The sequence below is a fragment of the Calypte anna genome, chromosome Z (genome assembly GCF_003957555.1).
Source record: "Calypte anna isolate BGI_N300 chromosome Z, bCalAnn1_v1.p, whole genome shotgun sequence".
NCBI lineage: Eukaryota > Metazoa > Chordata > Aves > Apodiformes > Trochilidae > Calypte > Calypte anna.
Window position 1 is genome coordinate 8,935,390 of NC_044274.1, and position 25,505 is coordinate 8,960,894.

Below are 25,505 nucleotides of genomic sequence, written 5' to 3' on the forward strand. Positions count from 1 at the left end.
AAATTATCAGTGCCTTACTTCCTAAGCAGACCTATTTCTTCCCATCTCTGCCTCCAATCAGGAATTTAAGAATTGCATTTACTGACCTTTCATCTCATTTTGGGGAGGAGAGGTATGTCTTTCATTCCCAGAAGCACTGAATTTTTCACAGGCTTCAGCAGCCAGCTCTCATGATCATCTGTACTTCTGCACCAGTGTTGATTGCAGTCATAACCCAAGCATCGTAAAGCATTCCTAGAAAAGTGTTCTATTAATTGTGGGCTCTTTTGTGGTATTCTCTATTTCCTACTCTTCATTGAGAGGAAATTCAGGTGCATCAGGTATTATTTCCGCCCCCCCAGAAGAGAGGCTGCTTCATGATGAAATATAGCCCTTGCTCAGAACACTGAATCCTCTCTCCAAGGCTGGCAGGGATTTTTCACTGGGTCTGGGGATTAAAAAGCATATCAGTATGAAAGGGCGATCCAGTGCAGGGGGTCTGGCATGCACAGAGCTAACAGACTCCATTAAAATAAATCAGTTCACAAATCCTACCACATTCAGCCAACAAAAGCTTGTGTGTTTTGTTGCACGAAGTGCAGGTCACATCCTGTGATGAGGACACCCTGCTGGGCCAAAAGGCATTCTATATGTTGAAAGAAGAAGGCAACAACTTTTACTGAGTGAACATTAATAGCAACCTGGAGGTTTGAATATAGGAGGAAACTAGTAACTGATGTCAGTCATTCACCCTCTAGGACCTTTTCCTTCCTTTCTTATGCTCTCAGACTCTTTGAAAAGTCCAGGTCAAAAGACCTAAAAAGTTATGTGGAAATCATCACCAGCTGGATCCCATGCTACCAAATCTGTATTAGATACATGGATCGCACAAGTCAGTGTGTACCAGCTAATTCCCTTGTGTGTCACCTTTTGTTTCCTCACCTGCAGGGGGCCTCTTCAAGCCTGGTGGTGAAGTTTGCAGATACGGACAAAGAACGTACAATGAGACGCATGCAGCAGATGGCAGGACAAATGGGAATGTTCAACCCCATGGCCATCCAGTTCGGAGCTTATGGCGCCTATGCACAGGCAGTAAGTATAGACACTGGCTGTATGCATGTCCACTGGAACAGGGGTGGCACCTGGAGGGACACAAAAGTACAGAGTGGCAAGGGTAGGGGATGAACTTGTGATTTCTCCATCAGATCAGGTACAAACTGAACAAACTGAGCTGTGCTGTGCAGGGTAGGGTGAGGGTAACTCCCAGGCAAGCCTCAGAGGTGTGATACCTGCTTCTAGAAGTAGAAAAACAATGACCATGTGTGCATGCACGCAAGACACTTCCCATGGGGTCTAAGCCATTGCTGTCAATTTCAAAAACAACCACCCTTTGAGGTTTTGGATGGAATAGGCCTGAATTCAGCTTATTTTAATTCTTTGCCCTGTATCAGCACCATCTGGTGCCAAAGAGGACATAAATACCTTTCTGGCCTTCCTGTGCTACCAGGCCACCCAGAATGAGCTGGATGGAGGACACAGCTCTCTGTCCTATTTGGCCAGGCCCCTGCTGCACCACACACCATTGTCAGTACCTTTGGAGTACCTTTATCAAGAGGAAAAAATGGCAGTTGTTGACAGAAGTGCTTTTCAGTTTGTGAAATCATGCTAGGTAATACTAAAGTGGACAAGCAGACACATGCACACATTCAGTCCTTGCTCTCCTAAACAGTATGATTTAAGCACACTGGGAAAGTCCATCAGATATTTAAAGTAGTATTGCACTGGATAACTTCAAGTATCCTACTTACATATCAAACCTGGGTCTTGGGAGCCTGAGAAAATGCGACTGTAGAGGGAGCTGGGCTCTTGGCAAAGCCCCCAAAAAGATGCATAACTGCAATTAACAAGGGCCTGCAAGGCAAAGTGAGGTTCAGGTAACTGTGTCTCTGCCATATATTTCAGAGGAAGGTGGATCTGATCGTTGCAGCAGACAGATTCAATACTGTCAGGTAATTTTGTATGCTTTCTCTGGAGCAGACTTGTAGGAAGTGACAGAGCATCTAAGCACTTCATACATTTGGTGGTAGTATTTGGCTCTTTTGTACTCTGGGATGGATTTTTAAACAGGAGGGAGGTACAATTAATCCATTTTCCAGAGTAACATATTTCTGATTGAGACCACATTCTGTGCCTCAGGTAATACAAGGCAAACTCAGGAATCACACTCCAGTGCACCTGAACTCCCTCCAGCACATTGACCACAAGGCTCTGCTTTGTTCCCAGCCCATATTCTTCTCAGGAATTGGCACCATGGATTTCCCATTACACCCACATGTTCTTTTATTTATTTGAGGCCCCTGAAATTTCTGCCCTCCACTGAGTATCCAGTGCCTCACTGAACACTTGGTACATCCCAGTCTCCCCCTTGCATGAGCCATGCAGAGTCATGAGGACATGCTGTACAGCTTCACAGTTCTCCCTCTCTAGCAGCTGTACCTCCTGGTGCTATTCAGGATTTTTTTTCTCTTCCCACTAGAACAATTATTTTTTCCTTCCATTTTACCCTCTTCATTTTTATTTCCAGTCAAAGACAATCTTTGCTTCTTCCTTTGTCCCCTGCTTTGCTCCTCACCATAGAATATCTGTTCTTTCCACAGCCCATCTGTGTTTAACTGTCTTCCTGTCTGGGGAAGGTTTCAGGGTGGGGAGAAAAGACAGTAAATCACAGCTGAGCTCAAGCTACTGGCCAGCAGCAGGGCGATGCAGTAATTGTGCCCTCACGTACCAGAGAAATTAACAGGAGGCGACCTATGGGTAGCTCTGGACAAACATCTGCAGAGGTTGTCAGGCAGAAGATGTTGCTCCCATGTTACACTACAGGCATTGATCAGGCAGCTGGAGAGGTGGTAAAGACACCACTGTCATAGAATCACAGAATTAAAGAAGAGTTTGAGTTGAAAGGGACCTTAAAGATTACCTAGTTCCAGCCCTGTCCAGATACTCTGGTCCAAAAACTATTCTCCCATCATTTTAAAGCTCGACGAATTCTTCTAATTGCCACCCTAGGCTTATGCTGATAAAAAAGAGAATACATTCTGCACCTTTCTATCAGAAAAGTTCCCCCCACATATTTCTCATCAGATAATGCTGAACATTATGAGGGTAGAAGTCTGAGTGGGAATTTAATGCTGAAGGAAGAGTGAAAATCGTTTCTGAGTCTGCTCCCACTCTGTTTGAAACCAATGTATATTTTCTTCTATTGATTTCTGTGAAAGCAGAATCGGACCCTTTTTTTCTTTTTTTTTTTTTTTTCTTTTTTTTTTTTTTCTTTTTTTTTTTTTTTTTTCTTTTTTCCCTTCACCTGCTAAATATGCTATTAAGGGGGAAAGAATAAGTTTTAGATCTTGACCCACTGGATATGACAAGCTGGTGACATCAATTACCCCAGGGACTTCAGAGCTGTCTAAATGATGGGATCACATTTCTGTGTGGCGCCTGTACACCCAGAGTGTGCTCAGATGCTGTCTCTCAATCAGCTCCCTATCTGTGTCTCTCCCTATCTGCTTCATCTCACAGTCTCACACAAAAGGGAAGGAAGGGAGCAACAAGGCTGTGTGACGTTCCCTCAGTCCCCATTAATCCACCTTGGACTGTTGGCTCTTAGATATCAGGGTGATTGGCAGCTCGTAAATGCCAGCAGGAGATGCAGGGATCGATAGGGTAAGAGGGAAAAGGGGGAGGGGAGGTAGTTTTATTCAGCCCGAACTGAAGTTGAAATGCTAAGGCAAGTCAAGAGGAGGGAAGGTGAAGCAGTGAGAAGGCAAGAGCAGGACAGTTGTGACAGCTGATGCCACTGCCACCAGCAACTTGTGTGATCTTGGGTGAACTGTTTGACTCCGTGTTCTCATTTCCCCATGCACAAATGAAGCTGATCATCAGACTTCTTTATTTTCTGTTCTCCTTCTGGTGCACAGACCTCTCTGGCACTCTCTCTCCATGGGTTTTCACACAGGGGTTAGGTATGGTGGCAGGAAGAGCAGGACTAGCATGAGACATTATGCTCACTATGCTCAGTGCTTGTAGCCTGTCCTTCAGTTACCCTACTGCAGTACAAGTTTGACTGATGTCTCCATATGCAAGTTTCCAGACACTCCCATGGGGGATGGTTAAGCAATAGTTTCTAATGGTTCATACACATGGAGAAGGTTGTCAAGCCCCCAAGGCAGAAATTTCTTGTTGGATCTCCCCCAGAAAAAGGGTCATGCACATCACTGTGACTGGACTATCTCCTGCAAAAAGGTCTCCCTGCATCAAGGTGCAGCAGAAAACCACTGAGTGCAGCTATTTGAGAAAGGAGTGGGCAGCCATAGACATTCAAACCCAGCAGCATCACTGAGGACAGGCAGGGAGGATCTCAGCCCATCATTGTTAAACTTATAGCTGCTAGTGTTGCCAACAGGACTGCTTTGGGCCCTTTTCCCTCTTCACATTACCTCCTTTGCAGCTTAGCAAATGGCCACATCACAGCTCACTCTCTGATGCTGCTCACTGCCAAACCACTCAGCCTAAGAAACTTTAACCTTGAGAGTAGCAATGGATTCACACTGCTAGTCTGTGGGTTCAGCAGCCATATGGCCTCACATCCAAGGGTATACAAATCAGGAACCAAAGGGGGTTCTCCCCTGCGTGTGTCTTTTGCCTCCCTTCCTCAAGTGCCTCCTGCAAGCAGGCCAGACAAAACTTGGCACTAACTCTGTGTGCTGTTTCTGTGACACGAAAAGTCACACCAGACCCACCTCACCTCTTTTGTATGCAGCACAAGGCAAGTCAGGTTTCAGGGCTCCTTAAATCTCCCAGAGCACTTACACTAATTTGTTTCAGAGAGTTCGTGTGTTTTTTTAATGTTTTAGTGTTTGCTTGTTGTTTGGTTGGTTGGTTTTTTCAGCAGTATCTTCCCATATTCATCTAGGTTGCTCCTTTATGGGGCAATTCTTTATTTTCGTTCCCACATGTATAGGGCATCAGCCCTTTTTGTTGTCAGAATACTGTGGATCTACAACTAGGGATTCATTGGTGTTTCTGCAGTCCCAGTTAAGGTCAGTTTGAGGAACTCAGCCTGGAGAGAAGGAGACTGATACTGGGTGGAACCACCCTTGATTTGCTGAGAGCAGCACAGCATACTCCTAGTCCCTGGTAAGAGCTGGGGTGACCACATCCAAAACCACGTCTGGTAAAAATCAAGCCAGACTATGAATGATCAAACTATAGTCTTGGCACAAATAGGCAACAGTGGCAAAAGTTACTGCAGGTCCTCTTTCTACGAAGAAAGAGGTAAGCAGTCAGCGACTATCACATTTCTCTGCTGCCCCACCCCACCATGCAGAAAAAAGAAACATGCACAGATTTAAAAGGGTTGGGAAGATGGGAAAATGCAGAAGACAAAAGCAAGAACAAAGGAAGGAGCCTTGGAATGTGACAGATACTGTATAAATTATTTAATTTTTAAATTATTTAAAATAAGATCAAAGTCATAAATCAAGTTTGCATAAAAAATGGAGTGGGCATGTTAGCCACAGTCTCCTGGCCAAATTCCAGCCATGGCACTGATCGCATCCTGCAGGAGGGGATAGGCATAGAGCTGGTGAGTAGAAACAGACAGATGGGGACAGGGGCAACACAGGCAAGGGTAACATTTGCTCTTCTGCCTGAAGCAAGTCCTTTTCTGCCAGTAAATCCCATCTTCCCTCACTCCGAGAAAGTACAAATGGCTGCAGCTCCTGAACTGCAGACAGCAACTGCAACAAATCTGGGAACATCCAGTACTGCAAAGCTCTAATTTTCCATTGTATGTGGTATGTATGACCTTGGGAAGTCAGAGTACCAGTGTCCACCATGCTGACCATAAAAGGCTGGGTGCCCTCCTCTGCTTCCCTGCCCCAGTGCTTGTGGAAAATTATTTTGGAAAGATACTTAAAAAAATTTCAGCTAGCCTTATAAAATCTGGGAAAATTTACTGTATATAGACTATCTTCTGTTTATAATAGTTATTATATTTAATTGAGCAAAATGGGACAGTATATTTAGTAAATACTACCTGTTATGGAAATAACTGGTTCTTATCCGTTCCAGAAGAGGAAGCTATTTAGAAGCCATAATACTTTGTAGCAGGGCTAATGCCATCTTTGTGATCCTCAGCTCCCTGGTAATTTAGAAATAATGAACATTCAGGTTTGGGCTCTATCTATTTCTGGTTTTTAGATTTTGAGGGGTTTTTTTTCACAGTTCTCAGGAAGCTAGAAATGCAGGCTGCTGTGTATCAGGCTTTCGAAATACTCTAAGATACCTGAATTGAGGTGTTGAACATATTTTTTTTAAGTTTTTAAAAAATCTTAATTAAATTTAAATTTTATTTTTAAAGCAGAAATTTATGTTTCCAGGGAGATATTCAGAGATGTCTGAAGGACAACTCTGAGTCATTTACAGAATATCTCCTGTTTGTTTGAAAGCCTGGGAGATATTTTTAGTTTTATTTCCCAATGGCTAGTTAGGTAGAACAGACGTGAATTTGTCAATTCTGAGATGTTACCAAATATGAGTCCTCTTAGTGCTTGATTGATCACTTTACTTATCTCTAACTATCACAGGGATACCATGAGGATTAATTAACTAAGTGTTTGTATGGATTGGTAGAGGTGGGAAGTGTGGGATGCTGTTATTACTTTTATTATTATTACTGAATGAAGAATATGAAAAGTCAAACAAAACATCATGTGATTCAGAGACAAGGATAAAAAATAACACTGAAAAAAAAATTAGAAGGTCATCAGATCATTCAGAGTAAGCATTCTCCAAGGACAATGACCATGCTATTTCAAAAACAGCACATCAGAAATTATCCTTCTGTCTCTCTCCCCCTCCTTCAGTTTCACATGTATTTCTTCTGGGGGCTGGGGAAGGCAGGTTGTAGCATCCTTGTCCGATTTCTAGCAGGAATTTTTGGTCTTTAGAAAGTCACTTCATCTCTTTGTGCATCTGTTCCTCCTGTAAGAAAAGGACATTATTTCCTTTCCTTGAGTGCAGTTGCACAACGTTGCCACCTAACAGCCACCTGATGCCAGAGGAGGCCACCCCATTCCTTGCCTCTGGCCACATGTCCTCATCCCACACTACTAGACCAACAGTGACCACACAGGAAGCACCAGGTTTGCACAGTATGGTCAACTCTTTGCTGGTGTTGTGCCTGAGCTTGTTTTTGGCAGTGTTTGGGCATTCATCTGCCCTGAAGCAAGACATGGAGAGGCAGATGTGCATTAGCAAGCCCTTGATTTGGCACAACTGTGCTGCAAAACTCCACCCTTTGCTGGTTTGGGGTCTTAATCTCCCATGCTACCATAGGATGGATAAGCCCATGGAGGTGCCTATCCATCCACTGATGACAGAGATGGCTGAAGTTTAGCTATCTCAACTTGAGCTAGCAAAAGGGTGTGTGAGATAAATCCTCCCATCTCGCTCTACTGACTAGTCCTCCCTAACACTGCCCACCATGCTTTGAATGGCCTTAGCAGTGCCAATACAGTACCTACTTTCCATAAGTTCTCAAGCCCTGGGGTGGGAACTGCAGGCTCATAGCTCCTGACGTGCTGTCTGTGGGCATGAACTAATTTAGTAGCATCTCCTGGTCTCCTAAGAACACAAATATTTGAGCAATAACTAAGGCCACATTGGAGGAAAGAGGGAATGAATCTCTGAAATTGGATAAGAAAAATCTCTAAATGCTGAGGCAAAGATCATGCCAAGGAAGTAAGAGCAGCAGAAGGAGCTAACTCCTTTCAGCTGAGGAATGGAAAAGCTCATCTCTATCCCCTTGGATCAGTCTGAGATAATAAGGCTGCTACCTTTCTGATTAGAGCTCTGAGGCCCCAACCCAGGCAGGGGAAATCTGCATTTCAAATGGCATATTTTAAAGTACACAATACCCAGGGGCCCTACTGCTATTGATTTGCCTCTGGTGGGGTCACTGCCTCACTTTCTACAGTTTTATTAACTGGGACCATACACTGGGCCTCTTTCAAAGTGAAAGGAGAGTGGATGGGACATTTGTCTTCAGAGGGAGCTGGGGACAGAGTGTAGTGACTTTTATTGGGAATGCCCTCGAGGTTTTGTAAGGAAGAGTAGTGACCCTTACAGGACATGCCCTCCTTTTGTAAATTTCCCTGGAGCCACCCGGGGAGGAAGGAGGTAGGTCTCTGCTGTCAGCTTCTTTCAAGGTGACCGAGTTCCTGTCCTCCCACCTCAGCAATCCTGCTGCACTCAGCCAGGCTGCAACCATCAGCCACTGGGCTGGGAAGGAACCCCCACCCCTTCCTCTCTAACACGTCTGAGCAACCCCAACCAGAGAGGAAAATGCATGAACAGGAACAGACAACAGAAGGGTGGCAGGAGTGTTTTCAAGAGTAAGGACATTCAGTCATGGTGGAGACATGGTTGTTCTCTCTCTAACCAAGGAAGCAAGATGAGTTACATGGCTGTGTTCAGGTATGGGGTACTATAAACCTTCTAGCTCTTCTGGAGACACTCCTTTACCCCATGAGTTGTCTTTGGAGGCTGAAACAAAGTGTACCTCCTCTGGGAAATGAAGTACAAGGACCCAGCTTGTTTTACCATATGAAGGGGCTTTCCTATTCTGCAGGGTTTCTTGGGTATCCCCAGAACACTAAGCATACCAGAAATGGGGTGACCACTCCCTGCAGGATACCTGCTGTAGCAGAAACAACTGAACCTAGTTTCTATAACCAAAGTATCATGATTTAATTACTACCTTACTTTTACAGCATTAGTTTTTTTAACCCTAAGCTAAATTTAACCTCCTTGCTCCTAATTCAGTCTTGTTGGAAGTATGTCCAGTACTAAGCAAATGTTTCCCTGAAACCCATCAGATTTTAGTCTGCAGACCATGCACCTTCAGCACTAGTCAGCAGATTGTAATCATCTTGTTCTCCTCACAAGGAGAGAGAAAATGCCTTCTTCTTTCTGAAGGTCTGTGAGAAATGCATGAATGACATTATACCACAAAAAGAATCCTGCATATTGCCAAGGCATAATCTTCAGATGAGCATCTCCCACTGTAAATTTATAAGGCCCTTGAAACCACAAGAATCCAGAGACCCAGGTTATTCGGTCTGCAAACCAGGAGGACCACCTGCTATTGTCAAGTTAATTCTGAACAGTTTAGAGACATCCATAGGCAGGAACAGGAGTTCGATAAGCCATAAATAGTGTCACAAGTGACTGCCTGAGTGAAAAAGGGAGACTGTCTTCAGATCAGTGCAATCACTTGTGCTACCACTGGCAACACAGTATCTTTCATATAGAGCTCTGTTTCTCTTGCAGCACAGGTGAAAGACAAAGGAGAAAGGATTAACATTATTCTTTTAAATGTTTGGGAGCCATGGTCCAAAAACATGCACCGAGGGCCAAGTAATGGGTGAAAATTGTTTTCTCTGACTGTTGATACGTGCAGCTGAACTGATCACCTTGGCCTTCACATAGAACCAACAGGGAGAAACAAATCTGCAATTGATCTGCTCAGAAACATTCAGGTACATAAGGGAGAGACATATCTTGTCCTAGACTCCTCTACCTCTTATCACATCAACTATAGAAGGTGACCAGCCCAGAGGAAGCCCCATCAGTATTTAGTTTTATGAATACAACAAAGGAAAATATCACAAACAGAGTCTCATATCTGCCCTAGATAGTCTCTGGCACAAATATCAGAGTGCTCTTCTCCAACTAGACTGACCACAATATACACATGACCAGTCCATATTTTGAGGGATATTTTTTCATGCAGATTGGTCAGTTCTGGAAAAAACCCAGAGAGAAGTCAGAAAAGGTCAGACAAAGAGACATTTCTTTGATCAGCAGATCTGATCCTGTAGGCATAGATCTTGGCCATCTTTTCTGCAACCAGTCAGTTATATCTTTGGCTGTCCCCAGGTGAAAATACCCAGACAGAAAATGAGATATGGGTCAGCACACCCAGTGCTGGAGTCAATCCAGCATTAAAGATGGATGGATTCCCCTTTTCACATGCACTTCACTGGCATACTTAGTAAAATCACCTCCTCAGAGCCTCCCCTAGAGAATAAACTCAAATGATGCCTGGAAACAAATGTACTTCTAAAAGGGGAATCAGCATTGTACTGTAATAGAAAAGATTGTCTAATCACTCCATCAGTAATTACAAAGAACAGGATATCACTAATTAAAATGTGAAAGTGTCTTACGCAGGGTATAATAAAAAAGGGTAATTAACAATCAAAGGGAAAGCCACCACCCTGCCACCAATCTGCATTAGGCTTCAAAAAATAATAGTACTCAACTCTAGTACAGCACTTTTCATCTGTAGATGTGACAGCACTCCTACATGGGGAGGCAGGTATCCTACATCCCATTTTGTCACTAGAGAAACTTACAGAATTTGTGGATGGTTGTACAGCAGTTCAGTGGTAGACCACCCTTTACTTTGGTGTCTTTACTGATGGTGGCATGTGAAGTTTCAGCATTTGAATGAGCACAGTGATTTCAAGGATTTTTACTTTTTTTAATATGTATGTGTATGAAGAGCTAATTTAGCTGATGTTTCAATACTAAACCAAATAGCAGGGAACAGTCTGCTCCTTGCCATGACTTTTGAGTTCTGTTTAATGCTGAGAAGCATGTCCCGTGTGTTTAAACAATAGCATCAGAGGGTGATTCCCTGATGGGAGAGAGAGAGAAATCACAGAGAGCATCAAAACAAAGGTACTCCAATTCTGGAGACAGAAAAGACATGAGTCACTTCTAAAATTACTACAGAAAAACACTTTTCTTCTCTGCTATTATCATCAAGTCACGCATTACCAGAGGCTGAGGAATGAACAGAGCAAAGTTTCACTCTGTGCTGATCATCTTTCCCCCACTTTCTCTGCGCATCAAGCACCAGTCATTAGTAGAGGTTGGATTCAGATTCAGATTTACCTGTCTGGCTCTTTGTACAGCTCCAGAGATAGAGAGAAGAGACGAATTCCCCCAGACTGTCTTCTGTTCACACCAGGAGCTTTTTAAAAGGCTATTGTGGCCATACTGTGCATGTGGGCTGCAGCAAATTTATGCTAGGTTTAGGGTGCAAAATGATGGTAGCAAAGCCTGGTTTGAATGTAAGAAACATTCCAGGTGCAAAATTTTCCTACTACATAGTATTAATCTTGCTAAAGGAGCAAGATTTCTTTCTCATATACAGCTCTTGTGGGATCCTCTGCTTGGCTATATTGTATGTAAGTGCTATAACCTGGTGTGAAGGTTTGGTCATGGTTTTTGCTCAGCAGCCCCATGAGAGGCCTTCCACTAGGATAAGAAAAAAAAATTTTTGTCACTGACAGATAGAAATAAACCACATTATCTCCAGGGAACTAAACAAATTTGTTGTTCTGGAGGAGAGATCCCCTTCCCCACTGCTCCACATACACTGGTCTCGCATCAGCAGCCAACACTGCTTTCCCAGAGCTTTGGCACAAGCAACAGAAACCATGAAATCTCCCTGCTCAGGTTCTTATAATGTCTTTTATATGTCTTTTCATCTGGGATGTCAGGGAGTCAGTGGCGTCATAGGATGAGGGGCAGTGATGGAATGAGGGGAAAGATTTTCAAACTGAGGGAGGGCAGATTTAAATATTACGAAGAAGTTCTTCACTGTCATGGTGGTGTGACACTGGGATGCATTGCCCAGGGAAGTTGTGGCCCTTCTCTGTAAGTGTTCAAGCAACTTGGTCAAGTGAAAGGTGTCCCTGCCCATGCAGGAGGCTTGGAACTATATGACCTTTATAGTCCTTTCCATCAACTTGGTCAAAGTGTCCCTGCCCATGCAGGAGGCTTAGAATTATAGGACCTTCATGGTCCCTTCCATCAACTTGGTCAAGTGGAAGGTGTTCCTGCCCATGCAGGGGGCTTGGTAAGATGATACTTAAGGTCCCTTCTAGTTCAAACCAGTCTGTTATTCTGAGTCCATAGTGATGAGAGACCTGCATGCTGGGGAACACACTGTGGGAGTGGGGACCCCCAAGACACCAAGTTACAAAGACACACTTTGCCTTTTGGCCTTTGGCAGTGAGCAGGAAAGGCCATGGCACAGCAAGCTGACATCTCAAAAGGGAGGGGTGCCTGACACCCTCACCAGGTCCCCTCGCCGGTGCTGTGGGCTGCCCCACCAGTGAGCGCATGATATTTTTTCCCTGCTCTCTTTGTTCCAGCTGATGCAGCAGCAGGCCGCCATCATGGCGTCGGTGGCACAGGGCGGGTACCTGAACCCCATGGCAGCCTTTGCCGCCGCCCAGATGCAGCAGATGGCGGCTCTGAACATGAACGGCCTGGCGGCCGCCCCCATGACACCAACCTCAGGTAAGGGGACAGGACAGGGGAGGGAGGCAGGGTGGGGTGGAGGGGACAAAGGGTGGGAAAACCTGGGCACATCCCAGGGGAGAGTTGGCTGGCTGGCTTGAGAGGGTCTCTCTCGAGTGAGTGTTCACTGAAACGCTGGTCGTGATGGCGAGGGAGGCCAGAAGTGAGGAGTGAAGCTGACCAGATCCATTTGCTGTCTGGCAGAGAGGGGAAGGGAGCAGAGAAATGCTCTTACTTCCTCTTCCAGGGCTGAGGCCAGCTTCTGTATTGTGGATTCTCCATCCCTGGAGATATTTAAAAAGAGACTGGATGTGGCACTCAGTGCCATGGTCTGGTAACTGCAGTGGTAGTGGATCAAGGGTTGGACTTGATTATCTCAGAGGTCCCTTCCAACCCAGCCGATTCTATGATTCTATGATTCTATTGAATAGTTGTAAAGGGTACAGACAACAGGATGCTCAGCACTGGGCTTTGCCCCGTGCCAAGCATCACAGAAGAGAACTGAATCCCACCAAAGGCTTGTTGGGGTTGAGACCCATCAGAGGCTTGCTCGGGAGGATGGAGAAGGGTGCTGGCAGAGAAGACACTGGAAAGAGCTTTCAGCCATGAGTTCCCTCTCCACTTTAGCCCTTACATAGCTTTCCTTTAGCTCTGAGTACCCTCCAAATGGCACAAAACATCTCCCAGTGACCTCACTGGTTTACTGGTGGTGAATATAGATGTTCAAGAGGTGAGTGCTGGTGCTGCCACAGACAGGTTGATCCAAACACAAACCAAATAAAATCTGTGGTGAGATGCAGAACTGCCAGCAAGATGAGCCATGCCTTTGGGTCACGTAAGTCTTTCCCCTGCTGTTATAAAACACAGAGGTACTCAAGGAGGATCTGTGGTGTTTGCTGGGAGGGTTTTTGGCTGCTGGAGAAAAGAGAGAGGTAGTCAGTGAAGGGATGCCAGGATCTGGCTGAGGCTGTGAGATGCCACAAGAAGCCCATGCTGGGAGCTGCAGTGAGTGATTCAGTGGGCAGAGAAGTGGGCTGAGATGGGAACAGGACTGGACTTCCTAGGGATAGAAGCACAAGGAAATCTCTTGACAGGAACAGATCAAGGAACTGGCAGGGCTGTTTGGCATGGAGGGGCAAAAGGAAAGTGGGGCCAAACTATGAAAGCAAAGAAGTAAGAATGGGAAGAGATTTTCAATACACTACTGAGTCCTGTACAGGAGCAGAGGACTTGAAGGTATATATTCGGAGGACCATTTCTAAGGGACAGATTGGGATAAAAGAGTCCCTGGATGGAGTTAGGCTATTCCTGTGAGACACAGTGGGAATGAGACTGTGTTCAGGAGGACCTGGCATACCAATGCCCTTGTGTCAACCTTGAAGCATCAAGCTGGCCCAGGGGGCACCAGTTTGGCAAAGATTTGAGGTGAGACATATGAGGAGTGAGTTATGGCCAAGACAGCTGTGGTGCAAGCACAGAATACACAAAATACATATATACACACAGAATACATGCACAACATAGCAATAGGGAAGGACTCCAGAGCAGAGCAGTAGGAGAGGAAAGGGTCAAGTTCAACCCCAAACATGGAGTGATCTGTACCATCCTGGCTTGGGAAAGGGCCCTCTGAGAAAGCAGCCAGAAAAGATGCCACCTGGCTGAGAAACACTGGATGGCAAGGGAATGAGGCATCATGGCAGTGCAGGCTTGAGGGCCATTTGTAATGAACTGAGTTCTACAAACCTGTCTGCCAAAGAAAACCTCTCCAGTCCTCACACAATTTAGCATCTCTTTGTAATCCGAAGCTGGGAATGATGTCAGCAGCTACAGGGTCAGATAACTGTCTTTTACTTTGCTTGCATTAGAGTATTAGGAGGGGGAAAACGGAGAGAAAAATAGAGCTTGTCATTCCACAAGAACTTAAAGAGACCCAAGGAAAAACACTTGACTCAAAAATCTTATGCCACATATTTCAGAATACATGTTTACACAACGATAAATGTATAAACAACAGTCGATGGAGCTACTGCAAATCCAAATAGAAAAGTGGCTTAATTATATGTGCACCCTTTAAACCCACCGCTGGAAAGATTATCATATTTGCATTAGCTAGATTTGTTTTGTGTTGGTGGGAGCTGAGAGAACGTCAAACAAGTACTGCCTGGAATTCAAATGTTCTCAGGATTTGGAAAGCTGAATCCAGGCAGTTTGTGACAGCCCCACCACAAAGAGCACAGGCTATTTTGCATATAAATAAGTTTTGAGAATGAGCAAGTTCTATAACATAGGTGTGTAAATATCAGCACAACAGCCAAATTCTATGCCTACCATGATATCCAGTACATGAAAATATCCCAGCCCCACTTCAACATGAGTTCTGCTCCTCTTTTTCTCTGCCCAGTGCCTTTTGGGGACTATTAAACTCTTATTGTCAGAATATAGGAGAGGAAAACTTATGTTTTTTACATGCTTTCCAAAGCACCCATGACTGCTCATTATTGAAACTGAGATGCTAGCTTAGATTATATCTCTTTCATTGTGGCAGTGTTTTCACTCTCTTTGTGTCATATTTTCAATCATGGAGCCTATGCACTTGGGCATTACTGCAGATTTACCCTGAAGGGGTAGCTTCTTCCATGAAAACCTCTGTAACAGGTTGTGAAAATGTCCATTGATAATTATTCCTTGGGTGAAATGTTTAGACTTTGAAATGATTTCTTGTATTGCTACAGCACTCACAAAGCTTGTGAGAGGATGCACAGAAAATGTTTCACAAAAAGTTTGAGGAAGCAAGCCTACAACACTAGCAGTGATTTCTGAGTAGCCAGGAGATATCTGAAGCCTAATGTGAATCCTCCTGCTGTTTTTTGTTAGCACTGAGATAGCCAAATGGAAAACGATCATTCTGCTTCATAGCAGTATTTCCAGTCATTGAAGTATATCTTTGTTCTGACTTGGAATGAAAATGAAACATTTCAAAGTCCTCTGAAAAGCAGGCATTAGAAAAAGTGTTTGGAACTTTTTCTTTTTTTTTTTTTTTTTAAAAAAAGGGGGGTGGGGAGGGGCTGATCTTTCTTAAGCAAAAGAAAAAATGTTCTAGACAAAGGACACTGGTAACCCAGAAGTCCTATTGGTTCTGGGTGTATTGGTTAAGTGCAGAGCCTCACCTCTGATGGTATCTTCAGGCTGGATTTCCTAGACTGCATCCTGCCTCTGGGAGAATGGGTTCCTTTGGGCATGGCCATGAGTTCATGCAGGCTCATGAGTCTGCATGGAGCCTAGGAACTTAAAGAGGTTTGCATTCAAGCAAATCTAATGGACTAGAGACAGGACTCATCTTACTTGTCTTTAAACATGCAGGAGTTAGACTTCCAATTTAAGCTAGTCACCTGGCTTGCCTGAAGTCAGTAGAGTGCAGTAGGCAGTCCCAGTGGCTAATTCAGATCATAAAAATTTTATGCTGTTTCCTGACATTTTGACATTACTCCATCAAGGCTCACGTTTATCTCACACAAAGGTCCATAACTGCAATACAATTATATTGACTTCTCTGCAAGCTTTGTTCAAGTTTTGCATTTCTTTGATTTCTTTGATTTCTCCAATCATTAATATAACCTGAGTAAAAAGTAGACCTGCAGAGGGTCTGCTACTTCATTAAATGCAAACAGGGGCTAGAAATGAAATTTCATTTAGAATTCCTTCCTTCTCTCATCCCTCCCTCCCTCCAAGTTGTAAATCTGCACCTGGTGTAGCTGCAGCAAGAGATCTCAAACCAGGGATGAAATCCACAACTGGCATGCACCACTGCCATTTGTTCTCTATGGTGGCATTATGCCAGTTTTACTCCAGCTACAGATCTGACCTCTCCAGGGAGGTTTTTTTATAAGAAGAAAAATTAAAGAATTGCAATGAATATGCCTAAGCTTCCTCAGACATGCACAAAATAGCAAGCACAAATCCCTTGCTGCAATTTTAGAAAAAATTGCTTACATTTTCTGTGCAAATACAGAAGAGAAAAGATCCAGAAAAGCAACTGAAATTTTAACTAGCCTTTGTGATTTGCAAGCTAATGGCATCCGCTAAGAGCATTGCCTTTGGACTTCAGTTGCCACTGCTGGCTCCCTGTACCTCCACAGAGGACATCTTTAAAGGCCAACACCATTTAAATAAGCAATGGGAAAGGAGCAGCTTGTCTGCTCAGGATATAAGAAAAGAGCTGAAATATTGCATGCTTTTGGGGCTACTCCAGTAAGAATGTATTAAAACATCTTATGCATCCTTATTGGCTTTCTTAAAGCACCCACACACATTTACAGAGCTGTTAAATAGTTGTTTGGACTAATCCACCATGGAATGGTGTGATGGTGAAGAAAGTTTCCATAATTGGTTAAAAAAATGTTACTACAAAAGTAGTGTTTTTCAGGCAGTAGTCTATTCTGATACAGAAAGATGTTACTGTAGATAAGATAGTTCAACTTCCCACTCACAGCTAGAAAGAGAAAAATACAATTTCAAACTTATTGGAAATTCACTTGTGGTTCCCAAAAACATCCTGCATATTTTGTAAGAAGCACAGACTGCCCAGACATTTCAACCATACATAGGAACAGGCAATGAGGTGGAAGAGGGATTTAATTCTTCCCCCTAAAATTTAAGAATTCTCTACTAGTAGGTGACAGGATCCCACCCTAGACATAAAGACTGAGCTGTTCTTCTGAAATAGCAGCATTAGAGTCCCCCTCAGTGTGCATCTGGGGAGAAAGGGAAGAGTATGATTACATTAAAGAAACAGGTCTAGCCCAAATTTTTTCATTGTTGAGTGGGAGATCTCTATTAAAATTCTACAAAGTTTGGGCCAAACAATGATGCTAAAAAAAAAGTATCACTGACTGCCTTTAGGCTAAAAACCAGCTTGGCAAACCTCTTCAGGATCCCTGGTGCTGAGAAAGTTCAGAATAATTTTGTACATGAAATGTGTATTCATGAGAGAGCACAGACAGAGATGTCCTAGAAATCGGTATGCCCACAAAGCTGACAACTCTGAAGAGAAACTGAGAGGAACAGCTATAGAAAGGTCGGGCTGAGAATATGCTTCTGATGTTAAATGATATTTAGGAAAGAAACATCTGCTTATTTAGCAATTTAAGCAGATAGTGCTCAAATGGGAAAGTTGAGGAGGAAGGATGATATTACTATAGTTTTCTATTGCTTGATGATAGCTGTAGACCTAGTCTTGAGACCAGGACTATCAGGCAAAAAATTCATGCTGTCAACAGAAGTATTAGAAGCCTTATGGCAGCCTTTTCCATACTTAAAGGAGGTCACTAAGGAAGTTGGGGACAAACTTTTTAGCAGAACTTGTAATTGTTGTTATTAGTAGTAGTAGTAGTAGTAGTACTACTACTACCACTAGAATTAATAGTACTATTATTATTGTTACTATTATTATTATTATTATTATTATTATTTGCTTTCCAAACTGACAGAGGAGCAACAGCAACCAGCCACAGTGACTTCAGAGGTTTTTCATTTCTAGGAGTACCAGAAGAATTCTCTTTGGTGGTCTCAGCACTTGAGTCAGCATCTTTCTCCATTTTCTTATGGCTTCCAGTACTGACTAGCTCTGATTTTGTTTCCTCCCCACACTTGCAGGTGGAAGCACGCCTCCTGGCATAACTGCACCAGCTGTGCCTAGCATCCCATCTCCCATTGGGGTGAATGGTTTCACTGGCCTCCCGCCGCAGGCTAATGGGCAACCCGCCGCAGAAGCCGTGTTTGCTAATGGCATCCACCCTTACCCAGGTAAGCCAGATCAGTTCTGGGACCACATCACACCCCTTCAGTCCCAGGAAGATTGCCACAACCTTTGCCTAGCACATGTCACCCTGGGAAAATTATTCTCCACATCACAGGGCTCATGCTGGCATTGGGATTGTTAGATGTTACCCAGCTGCAGTGTTATACACTTGAAGCTGGATGATAGGCATGAAGGAAATGTTGGAGGTGGGAAATCTTTATGATGAAGAATTGAGTGCTCATCTGCTGGATGATTTGTCTGATGACTACAATTAGGACACCAAGCATGTTTTTCTTCAGCTAAAATCTAATCTGAGACCAGACCAGTTCTTGCTGGCAAATCTCCTGGCAGTAATCTCCAGAATCTTGCTCCTGGATAACCTTGAAGGAGCATTTCCAAGCATCCACCATTGGTATCTCCTATTGGAATTCCATTGCATTTGGGTGGCTCTTGGAAGATGAGTCCGGAGGGTCCACATTGGCTTACCCAAACTCCTCCATACCTCATAGTATGTGCCCAGGCAGTGGATATCAAAAATACCTACTGCATCCAGATCCTGAGGCCTTAGCAGGTCTGGAGACTGAAGCTCTTTTGATGTAGGCACAGAAGAGGCCCAGCATCACCTTTTTGTGGCACGCCACCAATTTCTGTGATTCAGACTGTGACTAGCTCAAAAGATGCCAGCACTGAAGGAGTGATTTTGCAGTCAGGGATGAGTTAGGGAGGTTAAAGGATAGATAACCAACTCTGCACCTGTACTTTCAAATATAAGAAAGTGCAAAGTTATATCTTCCTGAGGTTGTAGTCACCAGGAACTCAGGAGTTCAAAAGTCCTTAAGTGTGCACCTAGATTTTTTTAGCATCCTCAAGATTCAAAATAGCCCTCTCCTCCAACCTATGTTTTTTCTGGGAAGACAATATTTACCACTGCTGTACACATGCTAATAATAACAATCATAACAATAAAAATTTAAGAAAATATTCTAATGGATTCTGGCCACCATCTCACAAAGGTGCATTGTACCCTGAGGCATTCATAGATTTATCTAGTTTGTTAGGAAATCAAACACTGAGTCAGATGGTCCAGGCAAAAAGCTCACAAAACTCCTAATAAAAAATTCTTCCAATATCAGCCAATACTGAAAACTCAGAAGATTCAGTATCCCAGTGGACTTTATGATCTGCAAGGAAACATCTCTTGTATTATAGAAAAAGAATAGTCTTATCTAGCACCAGTTCAGACAATGTCACTGTCAAAAGCCACCCTGTGCATTCAGCACATGAAAGCCCAGAAATACCAAGAGTATTGAAAAATAAACATCATCCTCCCCACAGACACAGTTTGTAAACACTTAGCTGTGAGTTCAACTTTAAGAAGAATTGAAATCAGGGGCTTACTGTACTAACATTTAGGTGTGTATACCCATGTCTGTAGCAGCTTAGTGGGATGGGAAGCTCTTGGATGTTCATGGAGGCACCAGAAGATTTCAGGAAGCCCTTAGTGTGTTCAGTGAACTTGATTGCAGCACCAGAAAAGCACCCTCTCTTTAAGGTTATACAAATAAAAACATCTGTTTAGCTATCCATCTGTCTAAGTATCTACCTGTTTCCTACTCTATCATCTCTGTATTTATTCATCAATTCCAATGTATACCTTTTTTTCTGGCTTATCTAGCTCCTTTTAGGTAGTCTTCCATGATCCGTTACTGCAGCTATCAGAGAAAACATGACCTTTTTAGGTGAAACTTTATTACTTGAGCTTTTGTTACTATCTCCAGCTACCCCTATGATTAAAGAAAGCTTTCAGTTATGTATTTCATCCATGATTATATAAAAAAAAACAATGGCCTTAATATGATTCTCTCTTGAGTTTTGGAGAGATTCACTCAGAGAAATTCACAGTAAATCCCAAGACACTAACACAGTGAAAGGTGACAATCATCCTTGCTTCACTTTGTTGCAGGCTGAGAGGGTCCTTTCTGGTGGTAAAACTGACAGCCAAATAGTCTGCTTTGTGTAAAGTTTGGATTTATCTTGGTGTGTCTTCAGAAATATATTGGTCTTTCTCAGTGCTCAGCTTCCCCATAACTTAGCGACAACTTAAGTTATAGCACAAGTATAAAGGGATCAGTGGCAGGCCAAACCTTCACCTCTCATGTTACTTCTGCCTGTCCCCGTTTGCAATGAAACCCTGAAAGCATGCCCCACTATAACAGTGTGAATGTAGGACACATAAGGTGTTTGCTCTGTCTTTTTCTCATTTTTCTCATAAGCACTTATGCACCCTCCAAAACTTCGCTCCTGCCATGGGCTTTATTGAGGCCTGGGGCCTAGCAGCATTAAAAAAAAAAATCAACCAAACCAAAATAAGCCAACCAAACAAACAAACAAAACCACAGAAAAAACAAACCAGAATTGGACATTTAGCTGGGTAATGAGAACATCAACAGCCATATTAGACTGAGTAAAAACATAGAAAGCACACAAACCTTTGTGGTTTATGATATAAGTGAGCCACTAATTGCTTGGGGTTAGAAAGAAATTTTCATCAGTGGGCAGCTTATGCCATCATTGTTTATTATGGGATTTTTCACACTTTCCTCTGTAGCATCTGTTACTGGCACTGCCCTGTGGTTCTGCATGTCTGTGTTTCCAAATGTGAGGGTAGAAATCAAATATTAAAGCTGAGTATGCAATTGCGCTAACATTACAGAGAAGAAAAGAACATGACGGTTCCCATCCAAAGTCAGCATCTTCCAAACAACTATTTTTTATGGTATATCTCTCATTTTGAAAGTGGCTAAGAGTGCTGCAGTATTATGTACATAACCATAGCCTTGCTATGATTATGACTTATATATTGTTTAAAGCCTGAATTTTGCTCTCAGATACTCTTTCATACTCCAGAAAAAAATCAAATGTGGATTCACACCATTATGTCCTGTAGCAGAATGTTCTTTGTTGACTGAAAATAGCAAAACAGGACAATCAAAATCTGTAAAGGCATGTCATCCACATCTTTCAGACCCAAATAAATCCCATTAATTGTGTACTTTGTCTACATGTCCATCTTTTATAATGTTTTTGATACTGTGTCTAAAGGATGCCAGAATTCCACAGTCTTTGCACTGTAAAATCAGGTCCATCTCATGTAATCGTATTTAACCTGTAGTTTCACTCTTTTTCTTCTTTTTTTAAGGTTCCTCATGTCTGGAGTAGGGACATATGTGGCGCAATTTCCGTTAGGCTACTGAACCATCCAAGGTTTTGGGGCAAAGGCAAGAGTAGGTCACACATCTCTACTCACCAGGTCTCTGATCATCAGTCCCCATGCAGGAAATTTCATTTTCTCTGGCTCTGGCCAGGCTACAGATCCATGCAGTAGCACTAGAAAAGCATTCTGTGTAGGCATACTCCTTGCAAGGCATACTCTCAATTTCTTCAAGCTCAGTCAGCACATAATGCCTCACAGTGCACTTTTTTTGCATGGACAGAATAACAAGGGAGTAAATATTTCCCCTTCCACTAGTCTGAGCCTCTTTGGAGATCTGACCTTTCTGTGCATTAATGCTTGCCCTTTAGTCTTTCAGCTTGCAGAGCTATTGAACTTGGCAATGTGTCACAACACATAGTGGGGACAAAGAGCATAATCTGTTGTGCCATGATCTTGTGAGTCACTTTGCAGCAGCACAAGAGCATTTGCCATTTCTAGATTAGCCATGGTAACAGAGATTGCGCTCTTCTGCCAAAGCTTTTTAGCCACCTAGAGCCCAGTGCCTCTCTCGTAATAGTGTGTGATGTGCAATAACAGTGGAGACCATCTGCACTGGTTTCTGCTTTGTCTCACACTACCAGGACTCTGCTGTCTGGTAGCAGTCATCCCCCACTGGATTGTATGGTGAAGGACTGGACAAAATGCTCACTCCAAAAATAATTCCTCCTTGGAAAGAGAAAGTGAGGGAGAGATGTGAAAAAGAGGAGAGCAAAGGACAGTAAATAAGAGAGAGAAGGGATTAGCTGCCAAAGGATCAGTGAAATGAAGCAATTGGAAGGAGGCACAGAGAAGAGTTTCCAGAAAAGAGCAAGAATGCTCTGTGGTATTATGCCCAGTGATACGCCCAGGAAGAAGCAGAATTACACTCCATAGCATTCAACAGCTCACAAACAAACTTATTCCTCCTGGGCCAAGTGATGTCCATCTTGACCAGAGTCAGGGATGGATCTAATGGTATGGCAGCTTTGTGGAGCCTCAGGTGAGGAATGGGTTCCAAGATGCAGAGTTCCTCAGTGCATTTGGTCTGGGCTTAGGCTACTGGGGAAAACCAAAATTCCCTCAGTTGCTCATACTACTTTAAAAATGTGTCATCTCAATTACTATTCTCGGGCACACAATGGTTCTGTTTCTGACTGCCCACCACTGCCACAACTAGATGTATCTCTCCTCCCTACAGATGCAGCAGAAGTCCCTCCATTCCCCTTGGAGGGGACTGTGAATGTGTCTGGGTGAGCAGAACAGCAAGCTTCACTTCATATCCTACCTGGAGTCCGGATTTCTCCAGTGAGGACTAGCTGTCAATATGAATGGGCAGCCAAGCTTTTATGCCCACATGTTTCCAAGCCACCAATTGGCAGCAAAGATGCCCCCCATGGGTGAATTCCTGTGCTCCAGAAACTCATGTCTTACGAACTGAACCGAGACCATCAATTCATTTTCCTTGGCTCAACAAAGAGCTATCAGGCAGCAACCAATTTCACCCATTGCCAGCAGAGACAGCATTCGAGCTCCATCTGTAATTATTATCATTACCCAAGCTAATTTTGTAGGGAAGGAGTTGCCAGCGTGCTAATATGACAGCCTTATCTATTAGCTTGTCAATTAGTGAGCAGCATTGCTGATGGGCAGGCTGCTGTTCTGGACTGGTCAGTCCATGATCAGACTCCATCCAGGGGCATTGGGTGAGAGCAGAGCTTCACTTGAGCAGGAAGAGAAAGGGACAGACTTCCCCCATCCCAGTGCCTACTCTGACATGTCAGTCCTGCAATATGTCAAACAAGGAGAGTTTAGAGAGGAGATGAAACAGGAAAACAGAAAAAAAGTGACCTGCTTGATCCTGTAGAAAGTCCAGGATGAAAACCAAGCCCCTCAGCATTGGGACCAGGCAGACATCATGCCCTAGAAATGTACCTGGCTCAGCAGCCCCAAGGCTGACTTACTTAGTACTGCAAATCTTTGGCTGTGTTGTGTTTGACGACACTAAATCTCCAGGTGAGAGGTTTCTAGTTCATATTTTGTATCAGCAGTTCCAAAACTGCAACAGTGAGCACCTGAAACATCATTACAACTAGGAAGCATTTATTTGACCCATTTGTAACAATCTGCCATGTGCCATAAACCACGCTTTACTGGTAAAATAAATATGTGAAGGAATGCACTCATTAAAAATATAATAACAAGTTGCCATCTTCAATTGTAGTCTAAGCTACTTTAATGATGCCATGCACTTCCAGCGACCATGCTGCAGCCATAATGAATGAGGTTGTTTAAGGCAGTTATGGGAGCCTTTCCAGAGCCAAAGTATTTTCTCCTATGATCTGGATGAAGTTGTAAATACAAATCAGGCTCTGTGCTGATGTCTTCAGAGGAACCTAAGTGAGTTAAGGGTTTGAGCTTTATTTTTAAAGGTGACTTAAACTAAGCTCCCCCAAAAATACAGAGTTAAGTGTCTTAATAACTTTTTAAACCTCACTCTGACTTGTGTGTTTATGGTCTCAGGCAAAGGAAAGGAAAGCTTTGTTCTGACTCTGCTCTTGAAGCAGATTGTCAGCTCTGACAGCCTCCTCCACCTCTGCATTTCTCAATCTTCTGTGTCTTTCTTGTTTTGTCCATTGGAAGCTCTTCATTGCCAGACATGACTTCTATTATATCTTTGCACAGAATCTACCTCAGCAGGGGTCTCATTAGAGATGGTGTTAGGAGGTGAGACTATTAAGAAAACAATGAAGATAATCCTGATTTCCAGAGATAAACTACATGAGGTTTATAGTATGCCCATATGTTGTTCCAAACAAGCACCTAAACACCCAGGGATGGTACCAGAAGGGCTTTTCCAGCTAACAGGGTAGAGCAGAGGCACAACTGCCCTGGATTCCCTGGTTCCTTCAACATTTAAGGCAGGAGACAGTGGGACAACATGTCTTTGACTGAGTAGTGTCTGGCCCCTAAATGGTAAAATGGGACTATAAAACACAGGATCAGTCTCCGTTTTCTGCTGGATCAGCACATTCTTTCTGTTATTGCAGTTATTGTTGTGTCTGAATACCTAATTAATTACAACAGTAAACGCTGCCTTCTTTAATCACAGCATCAGCTGTCCTAATCAATCTTAATAATATGGAATCTGTACTATGGCACCCATGAATTTTAATCTACATAAATTTCTTAAGACCTCTCGCAAGCTTGTTGTACGAAATGATATAATTATAGATATAGATTAGGGCTGTAGAGAGTGATTTAAATTGAATTTAAGGAGAAGGTGAATAGAGCCCTCCCACCCTTTTATTTATTTATTTAAATCCTGGCCTTCACATAGATTAATTTTTTTTTCCTCTCATTATTTTATTCTCCCCCCCCCACCTGAAAAGTGCTGCCTCTCTTTCATTGTCCTCCTCCTCCATCCAACATCCCAGAGGTGATAATGGCCAAGCTGCAGCTCCTGGGAGAGGTATAAAATGCCTCTGTAACACTGAGAGGAATGAGTAGATGGGCTGGAGCACTGTGGATCCAGCTGATAACACACTTTTGTAGATCTATGTGGGCAGCAGCACTGAGAAATAGAGTGAAATAAATAGAATGAAGAACATCTGTCAGAAAATGCATAGGTAATCAGAAGCAGGGTGTGAAGACGATAACATATAGGTGTAAGGTTTGTTGACTTCTTCCACCAAAGATAAATGCCAGGGTGCCTTAGGGCAGGCAAAATTTGCCAGGTCCTGCTTTTGTCTCTCAGAAGCACTGTGCCCCTCAGATTTCAGAGAGTAGATTTCTTTGTCTTTCTCTTACTCTGAGCTGGGACAATGATGCTCTCCCATACCCTACTCAGGGGATGGCCCCTTTTGATGGCTCAGGCAGTAACCATCATCCTTTTTCCTCACCACCTCCACTGGCTTCAGTGCAGCTCCCTCCTGATTTAGAGTTTAGCCCATCAGAGCAGGCTCCATCCCCCTTTCCCCTACAACCATTTTCACCTGGGGCATCCACATAACAGCTCATCCTGGCCAGACACTGTAGCTG

At 43.4% G+C, this 25,505-nt stretch overlaps 1 protein-coding gene across 50 annotated transcripts in view; it reads left to right on the top strand.

Moving 5' to 3' along the window:
• CELF4 (CUGBP Elav-like family member 4) overlaps positions 1–25,505 on the top strand; it is a 618,876-nt gene that overhangs the window by 559,897 nt on the left and 33,474 nt on the right. For 31 of the 50 annotated variants that reach the window (XM_030467167.1, XM_030467190.1, XM_030467174.1 and 28 more), the window contains 3 exons: positions 928–1,071; positions 12,270–12,417; positions 18,070–18,219. In XM_030467167.1, coding sequence (XP_030323027.1) covers positions 928–1,071; positions 12,270–12,417; positions 18,070–18,219 — 442 coding nt within the window. The remainder of the gene's footprint in view (positions 1–927; positions 1,072–12,269; positions 12,418–18,069; positions 18,220–25,505) is intronic. The other 19 variants (XM_030467206.1, XM_030467176.1, XM_030467198.1 and 16 more) reach the window with 2 other exon arrangements.